This window comes from Lampris incognitus, chromosome 9 (assembly GCF_029633865.1).
Source record: "Lampris incognitus isolate fLamInc1 chromosome 9, fLamInc1.hap2, whole genome shotgun sequence".
NCBI classification, from domain to species: Eukaryota; Metazoa; Chordata; class Actinopteri; order Lampriformes; family Lampridae; genus Lampris; species Lampris incognitus.
In genome coordinates, this window is record NC_079219.1 from 34,074,120 (window position 1) to 34,099,537 (window position 25,418).

Consider the following 25,418-nt stretch of genomic DNA (forward strand, 5'->3'; position numbering starts at 1 on the left):
GCAACAGGGAGGTTATTCTATAAGAACAGGGCCTGATAGGAAAAGACCCTGCCACCTGCTGAATTCTTTTTAACTTTGGGTACATACAGGAGCCCTGTATTTTGAGGGTGGAGACCTTGAGATTGACTATATGGTTTAAGGAGATCAGACGGGTACGATGGGGCAAGCCTATTTAGGATTTTATAAGTCAGCAGAAACACCTTGAAGTCTGATCTAACATGGATAGGAAGCCAATGATGGGAGGCAAGAATTTGTGTAAGATGTTCAAATTTTCTAGTTTTAGTTAGGATTCTAGATGCAGCATTTTGAACCATCTGAAGACTTAGTACTAGCTTGTGGCAGACCTGAAAACAGAACATTACAGTAATTATTTCTGAATGAAACAAATGCATGTATTAGAGTCTCTGCATCAGCCATGGACAGGAAAGACTGAATTGTAGCTATGTTATGTAAGTGAAAAAAAGGCAGTCTTGGTTATTTCTTTAATGTGCTTATCAAAGGAAAGGCTGGGATCAAATGTAACACCAATATTTTTGGCTGCCACACTTCGTGAAATCACAGAGTTGTCAATTGTTATTGTTACTGGATCAAATTGGTGTCTGTGTCTAGCAGGGCCAATGACTAGCATCTCAGTTTTATCTGAATTTAAAGCAGGACATTTAGTGACATCCAATTTTTCACCGCAGCCAAGCTGGCCCCTAAATTAATCATTTAAGTAGGATCATCAGCCCATATAGGCACATAAAGCTGAGTATCATCCTCATAGCAATGAAAATGTATTCCATGAATGTGTATAATTTGGTCAAGAGGTGAAATATAAAAAGAGAAAAGTAGAGGGCCAAGAACCAAGGCCTGAAGCACACCATATTTAACATCGGAGAATTTCAATGTATTATTATATCAGACACCGCAACCCAGCCACTGAGGATGCACAAGCCAGTGCATCCTTAGTGCCAGTCCCAAGCCCGGACAAACGGGGAGGGTTGCATCAGGAAGGGCATCCGGTGTAAAATCTTTGCCAAATCAAATATGCGGATCATAAATAAGACTTACATACCGGATTGGTCGAGGCCCGGGTTACCAACGACCGCCACCGGTACTGTTAACCAGCAGGGTGTCGGTGGAAACTATGCTACTGTTGGGCGAAGGAGAAGGAGAGGGGGAAAGCATGTCCAGAGGCAGCTAGAGAGGAGGAAGGGTAGGCATGTGGAGGTGAGAGTTGGAACTTTGAATGTTGGCACTATGACTGGTAAAGGGAGAGAGCTGGCTGACATGATGGAAAGAAGAAAGGTAGGCATACTGTGTGTGCAAGAGACCAGGTGGAAGGGGAGTAAGGCCAGGAGTATCGGAGGTGGGTTCAAACTCTTCTACCATGGTGTTAATGGGAGGAGTAATGGGGTAGGGGTAATTCTGAAGGAAGAGTACGTCAAGAGCGTGCTGGAGGTGAAGAGAGTGTCAGACAGAGTGATGAGTATGAAGCTGGAATTTGAAGGTTCATTGCTGAATGTTATCAGCGCATATGCCCCGCAAGTTGGATGTGAGATGGATGAAAAAGAAGAATTCTGGAGTGAGTTGGACGACATGGTGGAGAGGGTACCCAAGGAAGAGAGAGTGGAGATTGGAGCGGACTTCAATGGACATGTTGGTGAAGGGAACAGAGGTGATGAGGAGGTGATGGGAAGGTATGGAGTCAAGAAGAGAAATGTGGAAGGACAGATGGTGGTCGATTTTGCGAAAAGGATGGAAATGGCTGTGGTGAATACATATTTCAAGAAGAGGGAGGAACACAGGGTGACGTACAAGAGTGGAGGAAAGTGCACACAGGTGGACTATATCTTATGTAGAAGGCGCCATCTAAAAGGGATTGGAGAGGGGCTGGACAACCACTGCAGAAATAGTGAGGGAGACAGCTAGGAAGGTACTTGGTGTGTCATCAGGACAGAGGAAGGAAGACAAGGAGACTTGGTGGTGGAATGAGGAAGTACAGCAAATTATACAGAGGAAAAGGTTGGCAAAGAAGAAGTGGGATAGTAAGAGAGATGAAGAAAGTAGACAGGAGTACAAGGAGATGCAGCGTAAAGCAAAGAGAGAGGTGGCAAAGGCAAAGGAAAAGGCGTATGGTGAGTTGTATGACAGGTTAGACACTAAGGAAGGAGAAAAGGACTTGTACCGATTGGCTAGACAGAGGGACCAAGCTGCAAAGGATGTGCAGCAAGTTAGGGTGATCAAGGATAGAGATGGAAATGTGCTGACAAGCGAGGAGAGTGTGCTAAGAAGGTGGAAGGAATACTTTGAGGGGCTGATGAATGAAGAAAATGAGAGAGAGAGAAGGTTGGATGATGTAGGGATAGTGAATCAGGAAGTTCAGTGGATTAACAAGGAGGAAGTGAGGGCAGCTATGAAGAGGATGAAGAGTGGAAAGGCAGTTGGTCCTGATGACATACCTGTGGAGGCATGGAGATGTTTAGGAGAGATGGCAGTGGAGTTTTTAACTAGACTGTTTAACACAATCCTGGAAAGTGAGAGGATGCCTGAGGAGTGGAGAAGAAGCATACTGGTACCGATTTTCAAGAACAAGGGCGATGTGCAGAACTGTAACAACTACAGAGGTATAAAGTTGATCAGCCACAGCATGAAGATTTGGGAAAGAGTAATAGAAGCTAGGTTAAGAGGAGAGGTGATGATCAGCGAGCAGCAGTATGGTTTCATGCCACGAAAGAGCACCACAGATGCCATGTTTGCTTTGAGAATGTTGATTGAGAAGTATAGAGAAGGCCAGAAAGAGTTGCATTGTGTCTTTGTAGATTTAGAGAAAGCTTATGACAGAGTGCCGAGAGAGGAGGTGTGGTATTGTATGAGGAAGTCAGGAGTTGCAGAGAAGTATGTAGGAGTGGTGCAGGATACGTATGAGGGAAGTGTGACAATGGTGAGGTGTGCGGTTGGAATGACAGATGGGTTCAAGGTGGAGGTGGGATTACATCAAGGATCGGCTCTGAGCCCTTTCTTGTTTGCAATGGTGATGGACAGGTTGACGGACAAGATCAGGCAGGAGTCTCCATGGATGATGATGTTCGCGGATGACATTGTGATCTGTAGCGAGAGTAGGGTGCAGGTTGAGGAGAGCCTGGAGAGGTGGAGGTATGCACTGGAGAGAAGAGGAATGAAAGTCAGTAGGAGCAAGACGGAATACCTATGCATGAATGAGAGAGAGGACAGTGGAATGATCAGGATGCAAGGAGTGGAGGTGACAAAGGCATTTGAGTTTAAATACTTGGGGTCAACTGTCCAAAGTAACGGGGAGTGCAGTAGAGAGGTGAAAAAGAGAGTGCAGGCAGGGTGGAGTGGGTGGAGAAGTGTGTCAGGAGTGATTTGCGACAGAAGGGTACCAGCAAGAGTTAAAGGGAAAGTTTACAAGATGGTTGTGAGACCAGCTATGTTATATGGTTTGGAGACAGTGGCACTGACGAAAAGACAGGAGGCGGAGCTGGAGGTGGCAGAGTTGAAGATGCTAAGATTTTCACTGGGAGTAATGAAGAAGGACAGGATTAGGAACGATTATATTAGAGGGACCGCTCAGGTTGGACGGTTTGGAGACAAAGCAAGAGAGGCAAGATTGAGATGTCTTGGACATGTGTGGAGGAGAGATGCTGAGTATATTGGGAGAAGGATGCTGAATATGGAGCTGCCAGGGAAGAGGAGAAGAGGAAGGCCAAAGAGGAGGTTTATGGATGTGGTGAGGGAAGACATGCAGGTGGCTGGTGTGACAGAGGAAGATGCAGAAGACAGGAAGAAATGGAACGGATGATCCGCTGTGGCGACCCCTAACGGGAGCAGTCGAAAGTAGTAGTCGTAGATTATATCAGACACAGCGTTCTCCCAGATAAGTAGGACTTAAGCCAAGAGGGAGCTAAAACAGAGACACCAAAATTGCAATTTATTCTGTCTAATAGTATACAGTGATCAATGGTGTCAAAGGTTGCACTGAGGTTCAGTAGTAGAAGTGCAGAGGTGGAATCAGAGTCCATAGCAAGTAGATCATTTACCACTCTGGTCAGAGCAGTTTCAGTGGAGTGACAAGCCCTGAAAGCTGACTGAAAAGGTTCATACATATAGTTTTCTTCGATATGGGTCGAAAGTTGTTGATACATAACTCTCTCTAGTACTTGAGAAAAGAATGGAAGATTAGAGACTGGTGTGAAAGAAAATGAACATGGAGCATTAAAAGTTATCCTTTATTTACTCATTTGTGTATTATTGTGTAACTGTCTCTCTATACCATGTTGGCCAAATCTCCTGAACAAAGGGGGTCTGATTTATCTTGTGCTTGGCCTTGACCTCTTCCCAGACAGAAATGGGTAAAGAATGTTTGACAATGGGGCAACTTTCTAACTCCATATATTGATGTGTTTGCAGTGTTTTGTAAACCTATGTAACAGCGGATGACCAGATGTTTAATCCAGCCAATGATACAAAATATAAGGAAAATGTATCTTTAATTTGACCAATGGGTAAGCGTCTCTTTGTCTAAGGAAAAGGCAATATAAGAGAGGTGATTCCTTTGGTCAGGGAGAATACAGGGACGGGGCCCATTGGGGTCTGACCTGTGTTTCTCTGTATGGTACAGTGGGAGAATGCAGGGTGGTGTTCTCCTAATGTATTATACTATTTGTCTTGTTTTGTTTTGTCCTGTATTGTACAACACTATGTGTCTTTTATCATCATCCATAATTTGTTCATGTAGTTATTTCTGAGTTCAGATTGTTTGCAGGTAAATTGCCATGACACTGGTTGACAGTTACTAAGAGACCCTGAATCGAGGTATATCTCACTTAATAAACTAGCATATAAACATTTTATCAGAACATTGTATAATCATTAATCTTCCTATGCCATGTCCCACTAACCTATTGTTATCAATTTCTGCCCTGCAGTCTAGATATTCAACAAATATGAAACAGCACACACACACACACACACACACACACACACACACACACACACACACACACACACACACACACACACACACACACACACACACACACACACACACACACACACCATACAGGTAAGGTGTTTCAAATAGATTATGTATTTTCTGTAAAATCATTAGCTGTAAGTAGCAAAAGCAGAAGCAGCAATTCAAAAAGGTGATATTGGTCAGTTACAGCAACTTTAGGCTTTGCAATCTCATTACAAACAACTAGAGCCAAAACCAACTCTTACAGAATGCACTAATGGGCTAGCTCTGGTTCGATCATCAGTCTGTGATGATGCGTTACCTCAGTGTAGCTAATGATATGACAACCCAAAACCCTGCTGAATGACCAATCTTTAGGTTCCCGAATCACTTGGCTAATAAATCTGAAACCTCCATACAAATAGTGGCAGCTCAGCCTACATTTATCACAAGACCAGAGTGGTCGGTGGAAGGTTGGACAAACTAGTCTCTTGGTGTCTGTCTGACAGCGAGGAACCTGGATGGGCTTAAAATCTCTCGTGATTTAATCTGATGCATAGAACATTATATATATATATATATATGTGTGTGTGTGTGTGTGTGTGTGTGTGTGTGTGTGTGTGTGTGTGTGTGTGTGTGTGTGTGTAGATATGTAGATGTGTTTGTGTGTGTGTGTGTGTGTGTGTGTGTATTTGTGCATATATTTGTGTGTGTATGTGAGGTGCAAAGCATAAAATGAGATGGAGAGTTGGAGGAAACAAGAGGCATGGGGAGGTATTCCTTTTTTCTTTTTGCATCTAAATAAAACTTTGACAAGCCCATGTGTGGGTGTTAAAGTGGTGGGCTATATTAAGTTCCTCTGATTTTAAATGCATTATATTCTGTAACAGTACTTTTACAGTGGCCGGGAAGAAAATAGTTTAAAAATTAGAAATAAATACAAAGAAAAAAAGAGAAGTACTGCAGTGATATTCATTCTAAAAATAGGATGTGAAAAGAAGGGATGGCTAAGTCTCTGAATGCGATGAAGGTGAGCCCATAGAGATGACAGACAATAGCTTCAGTCAGACTATTATGCTGTGGACCTACCTGTCTGGCAAGCACAAGCAGAGTGACAAAGAAGATGAAGAGAGAGATGGAGCCCATTGTCTTCAGGTCTTTGAGAACTCCTGGCCTTGAAGGATAAAGAAAAGGTGAAAATGTAAGAAGCATCAGTGAGAGGAGAAATCGAAAGAGAGAGACACACACACACACACAGAGACAGAGAGAGAGACAGAGAGAGCGAGAGAGAGACAGAGAGAGAGCGAGAGACAAGAGAGGTGAGAGGGGAAAAGAAAAAAGGTAGGGGGAATAATAAACACAGGAGAGGAGAAGAAAAAGTGAAAGTGGGAGAGAGCACTTAATTAGAAAATTCTAGATAGCAATCAGCCATCCAAGACAAGTGTCAAATGATTGGCTAACAGACCATACCAATCCAAGCTCTCACTCGATAAAGACCATCAGTTTTGCTTCGCCACGACAGGGATTTTATTATGAATACTGTTTTGCACCCTGCTGGCTGACTCCAACCCAAAGCTAAATTGTGACAATCGTATCCCATTAAATTGTATCTACTGGAAAGTGAGTATTTACTAACAGTAAGTGATAAAAAATCTGCTAAACTCCGACCAGATAGTGACACTTGGCTGAAAATGCTGCCCTCAATGATTTCTTTTTTTTTAAAATTGTTAGCAAAAATGTTTAATGTAGCATTCCCTTTTTCCACTGCTGCACACATGGCCATAAAATGATGAAAAAGGCTTTTCACCAGGGTCTGCTGACACATTAGGCATGCCCTTTGTGGCTCTGTTTCTCATCCAACTGATATCATATTTCAGTTAATCAAAGCCCCACAGAGAATGCCAGAATTACACCAACCCCAAATAAGAAGTTACGCTTGTTAATACCTGCCAGACATCAACAGCTTGTTCCGTTCCACTTTCTTAATTTGCCCTCTTTGAGTTCAGACCTGTTCTGGACTCGGAAAAACCGTACTAATATTTTTTCAAGATAAACCGTGTTAATCAATGGCCAATTATTCTATTTGTTTTTGCCCTGTGGGCTGCTTGCTATCAAGCCTGTGTAGCTGTGTGGCCCCCATATCCCCTTTATCCTGTAGCATAGCCTGAGACAACTCTCCCTAACTTCAGTGGATGGATTTGCATTCATTATTTCTCTCACTGTGCAATGAATCCTTATTAAGAAGGACACGTCCTAGTTATGTGGAAGTCCATGAAACTCACGACATCGCAGTCAGTCTGAAGTGTTCAACATGAGAGATGGTCGAGGGAGGAGGTTAGGGATGTAAAAGCGAAGGTGAATGCATGGAGAAGGGAGGGGATTTTTTTCAGTTTAGGTGGATGAAGGCAAGGGCGTCCGGGTAGCGTGTCCGTCTATTCCATTGCCTACCAACATGGGGATCGCTGGTTCAAATCCTCGTGTTACCTCCGGCTTGGTTGGGCATCCCTACAGACACAATTGGCAGTGTCTGCGGGTGGGAAGCTGGATGTGGGTATGCGTCCTGGTTGCTGCACTAGCGCCTCCTCTGGTCAGTCGGGGTGCCTGTTCAAGGGGGAGGGGGAACTGGGGGCGAATAGCGTGATCCTCCCACGCGCTACGTCCCCCTGGTGAAACTCCTCACTGTCAGGTGAAAAGAAGCGGCTGGTGACTCTATATGTATCAGAGGAGACGTGGTAGTCTGCAGCCCTCCCCGGATCGGTGAGGGGGTGGAGCAGCGATTGGGATGGCTTGGAAGAGTGGGGTAATTGGCCACATACAATTGGGGAGAAAAAAGGGGAAAATTCCAAAGAAAAAAAAAATGTGGATGATGGCATAGTGATATGTTGTATTCATTGGGAGTGAGCATTGTTTTTCAAGGTTCCCGTCCAATCTCATCACCATGTGACATGAAGCCATGAGGACCTTATCACCGTCCAGTATCCATGCTGACATTATACTGACATTTCACTGACCTTATGGAGAAAGAAGGTGCTCTCCCTTTACGTCAAAGCTGAGGGTTGAAGGCTGAATACATCACAAATTGAGGTGGCTACCAATACTGAGAGGGTTCAGAGCACTTGATTTATCAGTTTTTGGCAAGCTTGTATTCTTGTATTTATGGGGAAAATAACCCATATATTTTTGAACCACATTAATCAGATGGCACGAGACCTCATTCATCCCTGACTACTGTTTGAACTAAGATTACGTTTACATTTCAGTGATGTCTCCATATGTCTCGGCTAAAGAGAGCAGATTGAAATATGAAGTGATTTGGCCATGCTGTTGAGACAGCCAAGGTGTCTTTGTCTGTATTGCTGAGGTGGCGTGGTGGACTGATATATTAGCATCCTAATACTGAGGTTAATTCAATAGCCAGTGTGGCTTCCGGCTCGACTGGGCTTCACGAGGAACGGTCTGTCAAAGTCGCTTTCAGTAAAAGCGGCTGCAGAATTAGAAAATGGAAATGTATACAGTACCTACACACACAGCGGTGGGGCTAGGTAAGTAAAACATGGGATGGGAACAAAACATGCCAGTGGGGTCACACTTGTAGAATTTCACCGAAACCAAGTATATATACAGTGCTGCTTGAAAGTATGTGAACCCTTTGAGCAGTTTAGATTTTTCTGTTGTTTTACCATGATTTTCTTATTCTATCATCACCAGTTTTTATGTATGAAATGTCAGATATATGTTTATCAGTTGCATGTACTTGTTTAGTGGGACTTGTTTAAGTAGCCCAAAAACTACATGAAACATGGAATTAGTGTATGTGCAAAAGTAAGTGAACCCCCAGCTGCATTGGTTAAGTCAAGCATGTAACAGACTGAGGTGAAACACATTTGGGTGCTTAATTAATCATTTAAGCAGACCAATGAAATGAGACATCCTTGGGAAAGGGTTTGGCCTGCACTAATTAAAAGACAGAGGAAACCAACCAAACCACTGTGGTCCCATACAAATCAACAATGCCGAGAGCAAAGGAGATATCTGAGGACATGAAGAAGAAGGTAGTGACAGCCCATCAGTCTGGGGAGGGATATAAGATCATCTCCAAAAGATTCCAGCTCCATCCATCCACTGTAAGACAAATAATTTACAAATGGAGGGCCTTCAACATGACAGCAACTGCCTAGAAGTGAACGCCCATCAAAACTATCACCCAGAAGCACCGGAAAAATAATAAATCAGGTAAAGGCCAACCCACACATCACCTCTAGAGAGTTGCAGACCTCTCTGGTAGCATCTGGGACAAATGTGCATGCGTCTACAATCAGACGGAAATTGAATAGCCATGACATTCATGGGAGGGTTGCTAGAAGGAAGCCTCTGCTCTCAAAAAAGAACAAAGCCGCCCGCTTCAACTTTGCCAGAGAGCACTTGGACAAACCAGAGGACTACTGGAAGTCCATTCTCTGGACAGACGAGTCCAAAATAGAATTATTTGGTCACAATCAAAACCAACAAGTTTGGAGAAAAGCCAACACTGCATATGAAGAAAAGAACCCCCTCCCAACAGTGAAGCATGGTGGTGGAAATGTGAAGGTCTGGGGCTGCTTTTCTGCTTCTGGACCTGGACGACTCCATATTATCCAAGGAACCATGAATTCTCCAGCATATCAACAAATTCTTGACCAGAATCTCCTGCCATCAGTCAGGGAGTTGAAGCTGGGACGAAAATGGATTATGCAACAAGACAATGACCCAAAGCATTCCAGCAAAACTACAAAGGAATGGCTTCAGAGAAAGAGGATTCGTACTCTGGATTGGCCCAGTCAAAGTCCGGACCTTAATCCAATTGAAATGTTGTGGCGAGACCTGGAGAAGTTGGTACATACCAGATGTCCCTCCAACCTCTCTCAACTGGCTGAGTTCTGCAAGGAGGATTGGGCAAAAATGCCCATAAGCAGATGCGAGAGACTGGTTAGTGGTTACAGAAGACGTTTGGTTGAAGTAATGGCTGCAAAAGGAGGAGCCACAAGCTACTTATACACGGGTTCACATACTTTTGCACGTGTTAAATTTTCAGTTTTTGTGAAATAAACCACCTTTGTTGAATTAAATAATGAAAATATATCTCTTTTTGTGTGTGTGTCCATTATTTGGAAGGTGTGCTTTACAAATTGGGATTTGGATGTATGTGTAATAAGCTTATTTTAATGTTTTTTACAAAAACAGTGACCATGTCTGGAGGGTTCACAAACTTTCAAGCAGCACTGTATATATATGGTTTTTTTTAACCCACATCTGGCCAATTGTGTCTGTAGGGATGCCTGACCAAGCCGGAGGTAGGTAACATGGGGATTCAAACCAGAGATCCCCGTGTTGGTAGGCAATGGAATAGACTGCCACACTACCCGGATGCCCCCAAACCAAGTATTTTTAATTTTAGATCAGTGGAGCAGTTCTAAACATATCTCCATTAAATGAAATAAAAACCGTTGTAAGAATGATACCTTTTCATTACAGGCATAAGTGGAGACTGGTGGCATCGCTAGCAAATCGCTAGTAGTTAGTTTCATATAGACTAAACATAATGGTAAGTGTGACAGGTTCAGGCTTAGTGAATAGTAGTTGTACAGAAGTCAGCATCCAATATTAACAGCAAGGGGTGTGACTTGTTTTGTCATATACTTACATTACTAGTCTTATATTTGATTGTACCACAATCTTGGGACAAACTACATGAACCTTTTCATTGTTCAATATGAATATTACATATGGATGACAATGCATTGCCTTTTTTTTTTCAGAGGTTCCTGCTGAGTGAGGGAGATGGAAGACAAATTATGTTACTGCTGACAGGGTTCAAGCTAGATGAGTGTTTGATGAGACTGTTCAAATTTCAGATACAGGGGAGTGTCAGGCTGCCGATGTCATTGTGACAAGACACAGGACCCGTTGAGAGATGCTTGTTCAGTAGAGGGTGGAGGGGGTCTCTTAACCTCCCCTCTCTAGTTCCTCTCTGTCTTCCCATCCTCTATTTCCTCTTAACTTCTTTCTCTCCCACTTATTTAGAATCCAGATGGGGCAGCAGAAGCTAAGCACTTGCTCCTTTGTGTCTGTCTATGTCACATCTGCCCCCCCTCCCCCAGGGATGGGTGATATGGCCAAAATCTGTTATTGCAGTATGTATATTTTATATCATGGTAACGGTATATATCACAATATAGTATTTTTCTTTTTTTAGAAATTCAATTAGGAAATGGTTGCTCATATTTCAACCACTCATTTTTTTTTTTTAGGATGGCAAAGGAAGGACCATGAATTCATGTGCACTAAAGCCTGACACGCAAAAACATCCAATCACCAAGCTTTTATGAGCCAAATAAATCTAAAATTGGGTTTAGGGTTAAGTTTAAAAAGTGTTTAAGGTTAGATAGTGGGGGAAAAAAAGCAGTTCTGTCCAAATCACATAAAGCCAATATTGCTGTAAAGCAGTCCTGCAAATTCCTGATTTGCAACATAACATACTAAAGGGAAAGGCTACCACAGTGGAAACAGTATAGCCAAATCTTTAACAGTGGACGAATTTCTACAATTGCAGGGTATATACAATCATACTGCCCAACCCTACTCCATCTTTCACATATTTTTACTCCCTTTTTCCATTCCCACACCTACCTGTCGAGGATTTCAGTCTTGTAAAGGAATCTGCTGTATTCATCCAGCAGGGATGCATGAGTCTGTAGTATAATGATGTTGTAAACCACCACAGCTGTCAGCATAATCATCATCTTCAGTTCATAGTTTATCCTCAGGAACACTGAGCAAGATATCAGACCCAGAATGCAACTGTAAATGAAGTACTAGATTGAAAGATAAAGAAGAGCAAGAGTATAGACAAATAGATAGACAGATAGATAGATAGATAGACAGACAGACAGATGGGGGCGGGGGGCATAAAACAGTCAGTAGTCAAAACCGTCATAATGACTGGCTGAAATGTCAAATAAATATTCCTACTGCAAAGACCACACGTTCTACACACATGCTGCTTTTTCACTACCCAGTGTTGAAAGAAATGGGATGGAAAACATCCACTATACAGCAGTCAACAATGGTGGCACAATACAATATTAAAAATGCTTGTTTATGTTTACAAGAAAACATGCTGCTAAACTGAATTTAAACACAAAGTACAAACAATAAGGAAATTATAAGTACAGGAATTTGACTTACGGGCAGGTAGAAATTGTTTTTGTCACTGAATGTGATTGGTTGCCCATTAGGGTAAAACAGCGTCTCATTGGATGCATTATGGACAGGAACTGGGACCAATACATTGTCTTCCAAAAAGAACTGGAGTGAGAGACAAACAGAACACAAAATCAAGAAAAATAATGGTTTTGTCTTTTGACATGCATAACTCAAAAACAGTACCTTTGAATAAAATGCAAGGTTCATATGCAAACTGAGCTCTCTTTTCCTGAATGCCTTTTATTTGAGCCCGTGTAGAAAGCCTAGTCCACACTGTAATCAAAGGGAGGAAGAAAAGCAGTCAAATAACAAGCCACTAGTGTGACCCATTCAATAACTGGCCTTTAAAGCAAACCTGCAGGATATGATGAGGATTCTGTTCTGGTGAACAAAGCCAAGTTAATTTGGTTTATCTGCCTCAAGCAACTGACCCATGTTGGGAGCACAACAAGATTATAATCTCTGGAATCGATCTGTGTGAAGGCCTTAACCAAGGTGTGACCACTGTGCTTTATAAGGCCTTCTCCCACCTCCACCTTCCATCTACCAGTCCACTTTCAGTCTTGCCTCTTCATTTAAGCCTTTTAAGCCTTTTTTTTCACATAAAACCCCGATTCTGCTCAGTCTAAAAGTTAATAGGGTTTGGCAAAACCAGACAAAAATTATTACTTATTTTGTCAATAAATGCAAACGCTGTTCTTTCATTCTTTCCAACTGTTGATTACAAAAGGAAGGAAACAATATTGTTTTTTACAGACAAGATTATGTAAATAAATAAAATCTAAAATTGACTGGAAAGAGAAAATAAAGAAAAAAGACAATTTAAATTATCTTGATTGCAGGGGGAAATAAGCAATTTGTGGAAGGAATGATAAAAAAGAAATTGAAAGTGTGGAAATGAATATTACATGGAGTCAGCGTACATATAAAATGCTGCTGCACTAAACATATGCACCTTGGGTGCGCCATACGTCCCTGAGCAAAACACATGACCACAGTGTTTTCCATGAATGGCTTGATGGCTTGGCTGTGTGCCTCTAGTACAGCCACAAGCCATGGCTAGTACTGACTCATATGAGACAACACACACTACAGGCACTGCTGTTTTCAACTGCAAGGAACCTCACCTCAAACTAATGACTCATGTTAAGAATCACGTTAAGAAGAGAAAGGTTCCAGCGAATGAATCAAATTGCCGGTGTTTTTAAGTGTTACAAATGGAACTGTTTTTGGCTTTACCAAGTTCAAGATTCACCCAGGCGCTTTAAGAGGAGATGGGCTGGACTGTATTAAGAGCAGAAGAAAAGTCCATAAAAGAAATATGGACATGAGTGTTTGCTATGTCTAGATGACAGTGGACTTTTCCAAGAGAGTGAGGGTAGGTTCTTCAACACCTGGATTAGCCCAGTAGGCAAACTGCGTGGGGTCCATAAACCCAGCTGTTTGAGAAGAGAGTTCTTTACATATTAGACGCTCCATGCATTTGCTAAATAGAGATGTGTGAGTGATGGGTCTGAAGTCATTCAGGGACAGTCAGAGCACCTGTTTGGGGGGAGGGGGAACTGGGGGGAATAACGTGATCCTCCCTTGCGCTATGTCCCCCTGGCGAAACTCCTCATTATCAGGTGACAAGAAGCGGCTGGTGACTCCACATGTATCGGAGGAGGCATTTGGTAGTCCGCAGCCCTCCCCGGATCGGCAGAGGGGATGGAGCAGAGACCAGGACGGCTTGGAAGATTGGAGTAATTGGCCAAGTACAATTGGGGAGAAAGAGGTGGAAAAAAACAAAACAAAACAAAAACAAAACAAACATATGTCAGGGTCAACACTTGCGCATGCACCCCTCTCTCTGTTTTCCACTAGTTTATCATTGGCTGTCTTATTAAGTCACATTTAGTGGCCACATTTTGCTTTCTTGTATGGCTTTACCCAGTATTTAAAAAACTCTTAGGGCAATGGTACATTTTTTGGTGATTCTGAATAAAACTTTGTAGAATCTGATATTGAAGGTACAGAATCTGAATTTATTGCCTTCTGTTATCATCTAACAGACCCACCAAAAGAGCTTATTAAGAAGATTAAATGGAATGAAATGAATCATCACCATACAAACAATTGAATGGCTGGCACAAATTCGACTTTTTCTTACTCTAACCACCCCATTACAAGTGATGGGTAGTCGAAGCCTACAAAACAGAAAAAGAAGCAAGCAGTTCATAGTTTCCCTCTCAAGACAACCAGTGACAGATATGTTAAGGACACAGTGAACCATCCCAAGGATGGACTGAAAGTGTAAGAGGAGAATTTAATACAATTTTCTCTGACTTGTGACGTTTGTACATGTGATGTTTAGGTGTGTGCACATGTGATGTACAGGTGTGTACATGTGATGTACAGGTGTGTACATGTGATGTTACAGCACAACAATGCCATTTCTGATCTTCATAAGGATATAAAGGTTTAGCGATTATATAGGTGTGTTTTTGGTTTTTTTTTTGAAGGGAGGAAAGGCCTTCTAATAGGTCAAATCATTTTTTGAGGATGCCTAATAATGTACTGACACTTTGTCAGTATGTGAAAATATCTGTCAAAAGACGACAATGTCACGTGGACTATTTTTTTTTCAAACACAATTTAAATCAGATCAGAAAATATGTTCTTCATTGTATTATTTAACCATAAGTACAAATATTATTTTACCGGCACAGAGAGGTATGACCATATCACTCCTGTGCTTGCCTCCCTACACTGGCTCCCTGTTATATTTCGAATTGATTTTGAAATTTTATTGCTCACTTTTAAGGCCTTAAATGGTCTTGCGCCTTCATACATTTGTGATTTATTGACCCGGTGTACGCCCTCTCGACCATTAGGATCCGCAGATGGAGCTCTGGTAGTTATTCTCAGGTCTCGGTTTGTCACAAAGAGTGATCGGGCTTCCGCTGTTAAGAGCCCACACACTATGGAACTCTCTTCCTATTGAACTAAGACAAACCAAGTCTCTAAACTCATCGTAAAACTTTTCTTTTTATCAAAGCTTTTTACAAATGTTTAACATTTGTTTTTATTCATACTGGTCTTACTTATTTATATAGGTAGTCCCCGGGTTTTTAACGAGTTCCGTTTTTGAGTCTGTTCTTATGTCGAATTTGTATACAGTTACTGTTCACATCTAGCGTCAATTAGTCAAATGTTTGTCTTAGTAGTTAGTATATATTTTACCTAAAATATTGTAAACTACTAATAAGACACGTTAGTCCCTAACTAACGGGTCTGACCCTTTAGCCAAGCGGTTAGTGATGTCGCCTTGTGGTGCAGTACACCCCGTGTCGAATCCCGCACCGGGCAAGAAAATAACCGGTTACAATATCATAAATATAATAACCCAGTAATAATAATAAATCTCCAACTACAGTACAGTAACTGTTAAAGAAAAATGTCTTACATTTCAAACTCCCCACCTGCCACTGTCCCGGGAGCGGGTGGTGACGCCAGAGACGAGAGCCCGCATTCGGGTCTCGCCTCCCCGCCTCAGCGGATAAGTGAAGGAACAATGCGAGCGTTTCACCTCTCTCTGAACGCTTTATTATTTCCGCTTTCGTTTCAGACCTGATCGTTTTCCTTTTCTTCGGTGCGTCACCATCACTTGCATCAGATTTACGCTCTGGAGGCACGATTATGAGGGTAAACACGTGAAAAAATGTAAGTCAACGCACACAACAACGTTTACGTGATACGATTTAAAATGGGGACGGCGGTGTGGCGCTGTTGTCCCTCAGGCCGACTAACCGCCTAAAATGCGCAGTGTTTTGAGTGTTGCGCAAAGTAGTCCGTCCGTACGAACCATTTTGTGTAACTCGATTTTTTTTTAAAATAATAGGCTTTACGGAGGTCGGTTCATAAGTACTGGAGTTCATAAATTGGGCATTTGTAACCCAGGGACTACCTGGGCTTTTTATTTTTACTTGTACTCGTTTGGTCTTAGTCTTAGTTTTGCCTTGTCTGGGTTTTATTTCTTTGTAACGCACATTGTAACATTGTTTTAGAAAAGTGTTATATAAATAAAGTTATTATTATTATTATTATTCTATAAACAGTGCTTTTAAGGTTACAATGCTGTTAATATTGGACCAGACATAATGAACTTCATCACCATAAAGTCATTTAGTCCCAATCAGTTCGTTGTGTCGCTGGAGGTGTCAGGTTGGAGTACACTCATTCCAGGGCAAACTGTTTACAAGGTTATGAGTTTGGGACCTGGCTGGCTGATTTAGCATTGACTGTGGGCATGACTGGCAGGATGAGCCAACTAATTCTATTTCCAAACTACAAGTTAACCTTTGTATTGTCCACACATTCTGTATACTACCCTTGTCTTAAGGGTCATTTATGACCCGCCTTCATTAAACCTCTAAATTAAAGCAACTTAATTTAATTTTAAACCCTAAATCTATTTTGCATGAAGAAACAACCTGTCATTCATCTCAAACTTTGTGACTATCTAGGTTTTCCCTCTTCACAGTGCAGAAAGACTGCATTTAATCAGTGGACACCAGTTGTTTTTATAGGGTCAAACATGAGCAAAACATGTCTTAGGATCAAATATGATCCTAAGATCCTATGATCCGATTGTCTTAGGATCAAACATGATCTTAAGACAATCATGTACAGCTTTCATGGAAATATGAACAAAAACAATGTTTAACTTTTTCTACTGTTGTGGTCACTCTAGGAAAAGTCATCAAATTTCAGGTTGAAAAAAATATAATTTATCTGATTCAAAAAAACCTGTTCATAAACCTTCCAGGTCAAAAAAGACCCTAAGACAATCTTAGTACCCTAGTGGTGTACAGTTTTCATGGAAATATGAACAAAAACAATGTTTAACTTTTTCTACTGTTGGAGTCACTCTAGGAAAAGTCATCACATTTCAGGTTGAAAAAAATATCATTTAGTGTCTTTTCTCTGCTGTTAAACACTGTTATGGGCCTTTTTGACCCATAAGACAATAGGAGGTTAAAGGTCTTTTAGCGACTGAGAAGTACATCCAAGAGAAGCCCTCAATAGAGAAACTAAGGTTTCACTCCTGTCAAGTGGAGGCCCACAACAGCACCCACTGAAAGAGAGCTACATGTGATCTGTTGCATCTTGAACTTTTCAAGGTGATTTTTCCCGACTATTTGAGAATATTTTAACGTGGTGAAAAATGCCAATCTCTCTTTTCATGAGTGATGTAGACCTCTCTCCCAATGACATCCAACTCAAACTCATTGCTCTGCATGTCTGCAGTCTGATGTGATGCTGTCTGAGCATTTCAAAATCAGTTCCACTGCCAATATTTTTTCGAGTGTCAAAGAACATAATTTCCCAACGTGCTTTGAGGGTGGATATGCAAATGTGAAGAGACAATTTCAGTAATAAAATTCAGTAAGCCAAGATACAGATTCCATAACTATCATGTTTCAGGTCTGCTAAACATCGGAGAGTAAAGCAGCCTGTCCTTCAGCAAACCTGTCCACACTTATGAGCAACCTCATTCCTCCTACTTAGTGAACAAGCAACTTTTAGAATCAGCTCTATTAACATTGGTCCAATGTTTAAACCTCTTTCTGAGGTGCCCCTGCCCTTTTTGTGAATACATGTACAGACAGGTAACAAATTAAAGGAAAAACCAACATAAAGTGCGTTAGTAGAGGCATGGCGAGAAGAACTGGAGTTGGTCCGCGGGCGACGCACGGCAGCTGCCCACTGCTCCTAGCTACACAGCTAGGATGGGTTAAATAAATGGGGATGAATTTCCCCATGGGGATTAATAATGTACATCGTAATTGTAATTTTAGTAAGGTGTTGGGCCACCACGAGCCTCCAGAACATCTTCAATGCTCCTTGTCATAGATTCTACAAGTGTCTGAACTCTACTGGAGGAATGGACACCATTCTTCCAGAAGACATTTCCCTCATTTGGTGTTTTGATGATGGTGGTGGAGAGCAATTGGGTTGAGATATGGTGACTGTGAAGGCCATCGCTTACGATTTACATCATTTTCATCAAACCATTCAGTGACCCCTCATGCCGTTGATGGGGGCATTGTCATCCTGGAAGAGACCACTCCCATCAGGATAGAGATGTCTCATCATAGGATAAAGGTGATCACTCAGAATAACTTTGTATTGATTTCCCTCTAAGAGGACAAGTATGCCCAAACCATGCCAGGAAAATGCCCCCTACAGCATAACAGAGCCCTCGGACCCCCCCCCCCCACACACACACACACTGTATGGGTCAAGCATTCAGGTCTTGCCTTTAATTTGTCACCCATCTGTATATCTGTCTCTGCAGTTTCCCTTTGTGTAATGGTTATTTGCATGGAAGAAATGTTTGAGTTGCACAAACCAAGTCGTGGTCCCCCTCCCCCAACTGGAATTCTGTCCCCAAGGAAGCGCTCCATTCCCAGTGAAGCCATGTTTTGCGGGGCCTTGAGAGCTTACCATGTTGAAGACTGCCATGACGAGTATCAAGGCCGTAGTCGTCATGGTGAGAGTGATGCGGGGCCACGGCTTGTTGGCGATGATGCCTGATGACCTCAGCAGCCACATCCAAGAAGTAGAGGTGCTTTTGCGGCAATGCTGACAGCACATGTGCACAAAAACAGAATGGATACAATGTGAATAGTAAAATACCAGCGCACATATATGCACACAACAAAGGAGCAGGACACAAACAGAAGCGCACACACTCAAATGTAAAGACGTGAATATGAAAACAAAACGTCCAAAGAAAACAGACATGGAAACACGTACACACACACACAAATGCATCATGAGTTAATAACCTCTGTTGAGTGAAGGCAATAAAGGAAGTAACGTAAAATGAATGTAGCTATATATAACTAGCTCAGCCAGTGATGCACTTATTAGTTGTGAATTGCCTTGCTAGTGCACATAATAAAGTCTGAGTTGCATACAAATATAGCAGATATGGTCCAATTAACGACTAGGTTTTAAGTAATATATAATAAAAGCGGTCTGTAATGACTGCTACATTTGCCTCCCTAATATTCAAAGTGATGTTGGCCACCATACACAGTGCAAACTGCATCTCGAATATTCAGCCTGACTACACTTATGTTCAGGGTTGGGTTATAAAATAATAAAGTGAGTGCATTACATTTTCAGAATAGAGAAATTAAGTCAAGTCAAGTCAATTTTATTTGTATAGCCCAATATCACAAATTACAAACTTGCCTCAAGGGGATTTTTCTATATTCAGCTCATGTTATATTTCAAAACACTAGTACTGATGGGCCTTCCAGGTAGCGTAGCGCTCTATTCCACTGCCTACCAACACAGGGATTGCCGGTATGAATCCCTGTGTTACCTCAAACTTGGTCGGGGATCCCTACAGAAGACACAATTGGCCGTGTCTGTAGGTAGGAAGCTGGATGCGGGTATGTGTCCTGGTCGCTGCACTGGCACCTCCTCTGGTCAGTCGAGGTGCCTGTTTGGGGGGAGGGGGGAACGGGGGGAATAGCGTGGTCCTCCCACAGGCTACATCCCCCCTGGTGAAACTCCTCACTGTCAGGTGAAAAGAAGCAGCTGCCGACTCCACATGTATAGGAGGAGGCATGTGGTAGTCTGCAGCCCTTCCCAGATCGGCAGAGGGGGTGGGGCAGCGACTGGGATGGCTTGGAAGAGTGGAGTAATTGGCCAAGTACATTTGGGGAGAAAAAGGAGAAAAATCAAATCAACCCCCCCTGCCAAAAAAAACCAAAAAAAACCCATCAGTATTGAGATTACAGTTACTTTATAAACTTTGAGAAGAATACTTTCAGAATACTTCCCTCCTAATCAGTGTCAGTGTTACAGATGGGGCGATGTGTTCATGTTTGCTGGTAGGATGGTGTAGGTTCATGTGAAAATGGAAATTAAATTGTCTTTTAAAAAATAGTCTTAGGCTGCCGTCTGCAACTTAACAACTATAAAACACATGGAAAATATCTAATTGCTGCAACGGATTTACTCCGTGCTATAGTTTGTGTGTGTGTGTGTGTGTGTGTGTGTGTGTGTGTGTGTGTGTGTGTGTGTGTGTGTGTGTGTGTGTGTAAATTTGCACTTCCCTGTCAGCCTATTTCCTGTTCATGGAACAGAATAATAATCGTAATAGTGAAGTGAAGAGACATTTACATGTCCTGGCACCGACTCTGCTCCTAATTAAAAGTAATCAGACAAACTTTTAACAACTATGAACTATTCTCAAATCTGCAAGCACACATTTCCTCCAGTGTGCACCACACGGCGGTACAGCCAGGGTTGGGCAGAATACTTTCAAAAAGTATTTAATTTCTGAAAACTGAATACAGGGTCCTAAATATAATAACTAATGTATTCAGCTACAATATCGAAAAAGAGTAATGTATTCAGATTACATGTAGAATGCATCTTCAAAAGGCACATTTGAAACAGTTAGGCTGTATTATGAATATTATTCATGTCATATTGTTGCTTATTCCTTAGTGTTTCTGGTATGTCCACGCTATTGTCTCAACATGTGTTGGTCATCTGCCAGTTACTGCTAGCACTACCCATGTGTGGTGCATGAAGGAGGAAATGTGCACAGACTGATCTGAAAATACTTCAGTTTTTATAAGATTATATCATTACTCATAATTAGGAGCAGAGTCAGTGTCGGGGCAATAAGTTTCGCTGCGGGCAGCTTTTCAGTTGACCTCACCTCGGTTTCACTATTATTATGTTGCATGAACGAGAAATAAGTTGACGGTTTACACTGAAACTGCATGCAGACACAAACACACACAAATGCACTATATGAACGAGGACGCTTATAGAAAATCTAAATTTTCCACATGTTTCATCATTGCTGAGTTGCAGCCTGTAGTCTAAGCAGACCTTTTAAAAGACAATTCACTTCCATCCATCCATCCATTATCCAAACCGCTTATCCTGCTCTCAGGGTCACGGGGATGCTGGAGCCTATCCCAGCAGTTATTGGGCGGCAGGTGGAGAGACACACTGGACAGGCCACCAGTCCATCACAGGACCGACACACACACACACACACACACACACACACACACACACACACACACACACACACACACACACACACACACACATTCACACCTAGGGACAATTTAGTATGGCCGATTCGCCTGACCTACATGTCTTTGGACTGTGGGAGGAAACCCATGCAGACATGGGGAGAACATGCAAACTCCACACAGAGGATGACCCCCAAAGTTGGACTAACCCGGGGCTCGAACCCAGGACCTTCTTGCTGTGAGGGAACCACGCAAACCACTGCGCCACCCTGCTGCCCCAATTTACTTCGATTCCTACCATAATACTGATGCTGATTACAAGGGAAGTATTCTAAAGCATTGTCCTCAAAATTCAGAAAGTAACTGTACTATGAATACTGGCGTTTTGAAATGTAAAGTGGGTTGAGTACAGATACTTAATTTCTATATTATCAGTATGTAATGCACTTACTTTTTACTGTTCTGACTCAAACATGGGTACAGCACAGCAGTGACTGGCAGGCTGGTCAACACACATTGAGATAATGGAATTGGAAATGCTTATAAAGGAATTAAAAACAATGTCACATGAATAATATGCATGATACAGCACAACTGTTTCACATGTGCATCTTTTTTTTTCCTCCCCAATTGTACCTGGCCAATCACCTCGCTCTCTGAGCTGTCCTGGTCGCTGCGCCACCCCCTCTGCTGATCCGGGGAGGGCTGCAGACTACCACATGCCTCCTCCAATACATGTGGAGTCGCCAGCCGTTTCTTTTCACCTTACAGTGAGGAGTTTCACCAGGGGGATGTAGCGCGTCGCGTGGGAGGATCACGCTATTGCCCCCAGTTACCCCTCCCCCCCAAACAGGCGCCCCGACCGACCAGAGTGCAGCAACCAGGACACATACCCACATCCGGCTTCCCACTCGCAGACATGGCAAATTGTGTCTTTAGGGACACTCGACCAAGCCGGAGGTAACATGGTGATTCGAACCGGCGATCCCCGTGTTGGTAGACAACAGAATAGACCGCTACGGTACCTGGACGCTCATACATGCCTTTTTAAGTTGTATTCTAAAAATAATCTGAGTAAGCTACTCTTTTTGAGTATTGTAACTGAGTACTGATTACATTTAGAACACTTTATCCAGTATTCATGCACTAAATACATTTTCAAAGTATTCTGCTGAACCCTGCTGGTATTTTATCCTATCTGACTTATGCTAGATTCCACACAAGACAACAGGGGTGCTTCAAACACTCCACTTTTTGTTTCACTGGCTTGGAAATCGGCACTGCTGGGCACAATAAGTCTTTTTTTTCTTTTTTTGCAGTGATACAACCGTATACAGGATCCATACAGACTCCACAACTGCTTCCGTAATCATGGTGAAATGTTCAACACACACACACACACACACACACACACACACACACACACACACTCGCACACACACATCTTACAGCACATTCACCATCATTTTAATGTTTAGATACATTCACGTTCTGTTTGCAGAGATACAATAAAGTAAAGTCAAACATTCCCGGGCTTCAGCAAATGCTAGCTGGCCCACTTACAGTCAATTACGTTTCCTCTATATGACCCTGCCTTTGGCTGAATGTGTCTCATAACTAGATAATGAAAGTGAAAGCCTGAATCATTTGCTTGATAATCTCAGAGCAATCCCTGAGCATCACTGAGGCAGAGCGGATGTGACATTTGGATGGCTCGGAGATGTGCATTACAATACTCCAAACCAAGCATGGCAGATTATATCATTCATAATAGGGATCAACAGAAATATAGTGACTGCAGGAAACACTATTTTACTTGTCTGAAACGAGGCAATGCCCAGTATTTACAAACCGTAGTGCATCTTGTTAGTGCTTCTTGACCGACAACTCCAATATTGACATTTAAAACTCAAATGAAACAAGCAAATGAGATTTTTTTTTTAATTAAATCAAATGCACAGTACGAGAATCCGCCCAGGGCTAATTCAAAGTAGAAGTGGAATTCGACAGTAACAGAACCGGCAGAATATGTAAGGCAGTTCATCAAATAAACATGTCTGACCTTTCCAAGGTACCCGCCAGCAGTTCCTCCCAAACAGGGACAAAGTTTTAGAAGTAAATGTTAAGTAGGTCAATACCTTATTTTGTGGCTAAGAATAGAAAAATGGTACATACATAAAGCACTCTGGTACTGAAGTGCCGCAAGGTTGAGAATTTAATTCTTATGGCTGCTAGGATGAAGGTGACCGATTATCATATAGTGGATGTGTTTTCAAAGGAGAAGGAAATCAGGTTTCTTGAGAGGTCAGTCCAAGTTTAAAGCTCTGATTGGCTGAATCATTCTGCTTTCATATTGTGAGAAGGTTAGCCCTAGGTTAATGAGCCCTGGACCAGCTTTGTGTGCAATTTGGTAGTCCTGTATTAGCCTGCGGCTTAACTGGTCAATGAAAATACTTCAGTTAAGCATAGACTTCACTGACCTATAATAAACTCTGGATTGACAACGACACAAAATCTGTGAAACCACTGTGATGCCATATTGGTATTCCCAACACCAGTGCTGTAGTAGCACACACAAATAAGTGTGGATGGATATCGCCAGCAACTTGTTTCCTTAGGCAGCAGTGGCTCAGGAGGTAACTGGAGGGTTGGCGGTTCGATTCTCAACTACTCCTTGCAAAATTGCCGAGGTGTCCCTGAGCAAGACACCTAACCCCTAACTGCTCCCGATGAGCTGGTTATTACCTTGCATGATTGACACTGCCGTCGGTGTACGTGTTTGTGTGTGCTAGCTTGGGTAAAATGTGAGGCATTAATTAACTGTAAAGCGGTTTGAGTGGCTATGGCCGAGAGAGTAGCGCTCTATAAAATGCAGTCTAATTAACATTCCTGCTAGGTAAGCATCTATGCTGTTAACAACTATTAACGTTAAAGATAATATTATAGGGCATCCAGGTAGAATAGCGGTCTATTCCATTGCCTACCAACACGGAGCTCGCCGGTTCGAATCCCCCGTGTACCTCTGGCTTGGTTGGGCGTCCTTACAGACACAATTGGCCATGTTTGCGGGTGGGAAGCCGGATGTGGGTATGTATTCTAGTCGCTGTACTAGCCCCTCCTCTGGTAGGTCGGGGCACCTGTTCATAGGGACGGGGAACTGGGGGGAATAGTGTGATCCTCCCACGTGCTACATCCCCCCGACGAAACTCCTCACTGTCAGGTGAAAATAAGCGGCTGGCGACTCCACATGTATTAGAGGAGGCATGTGGTAGCCTGTAGCCCTCCCCAGATCAGCAGAGAGGGTGGAGCAGTGACCGGGAAGGCTCGGAGAGTGGGGTAATTGGTCGAGTACAATTGGAGATAAAAAGGGGAAAAAATCCATCCATCCATTATCCGAGCTGCTTATCCTGCTCTCAGGGTCGCGAGGATGCTGAAGCCTACCCAGCAGTCATTGGGTGGCAGGTGGGGAGACACCCTGGACAGGCTGCCAGACCATCACACAGAGCCGACATACACACATACACCTACACACATTCATACCTATGGACAATTTAGTACGGCCGATTCACCTGACCTACAGGTCTTTGGACTGTGGGATCAAACCAGAGCACCCGGAGGAAACCCACGCAGACATGGGGAGAACATGTAAACTCCACACAGAGGATGATCCGGGATGACCCCCAAGGTTGGACTACCCCAGGGCTTGATCCCAGAACCTTCTTGCTGTGAGGTGACAGTGCTAACCACTACGCCACTGTGCCGCCCAGATACAGGAAACAGGATACGGGATACGGATACAGGAAAATAGATTTAGTACAGGCTTGTTTCGTGCATCTCGCACTCATCAGTTGCTAATGTTTTTTCACAAAGAATAATACAGTTTGTGTTGCCCAGCGTCACGCCCCTAATTTCAGTTGGACAGCAACCAATCAGATGGGGAAACATTCAAACTATAACAACCAATGGGGTGGGTACTTATGATGCACAGCAACCAATGGAGGGGTAGAAAACATTACAACCAATGGGACTGGGGTTTGTTTTGAAAAGCATTTAGGGGTCAGGACACTGTTAAAATAGCGTACATTAAAAATGTAACAAGGTAATTTATGTGAATTATATACTGGGGTGGTGTTGGGGCACAGCTGGAAGGACAGGTA

At 42.7% G+C, this 25,418-nt stretch overlaps 1 protein-coding gene across 1 annotated transcript in view; it reads right to left on the minus strand.

Annotated features, from left to right (window-relative positions):
• The window catches only part of adcy2a (adenylate cyclase 2a), a 223,558-nt gene that overhangs the window by 17,037 nt on the left and 181,103 nt on the right, over positions 1-25,418 (minus strand). Inside the window, exons 16-19 of the mRNA XM_056286380.1 lie at positions 18,692-18,829; positions 12,185-12,304; positions 11,627-11,811; positions 6,050-6,134 (exon numbers count right to left, since the gene is read on the minus strand). Coding sequence (XP_056142355.1) covers positions 6,050-6,134; positions 11,627-11,811; positions 12,185-12,304; positions 18,692-18,829 — 528 coding nt within the window. The remainder of the gene's footprint in view (positions 1-6,049; positions 6,135-11,626; positions 11,812-12,184; positions 12,305-18,691; positions 18,830-25,418) is intronic.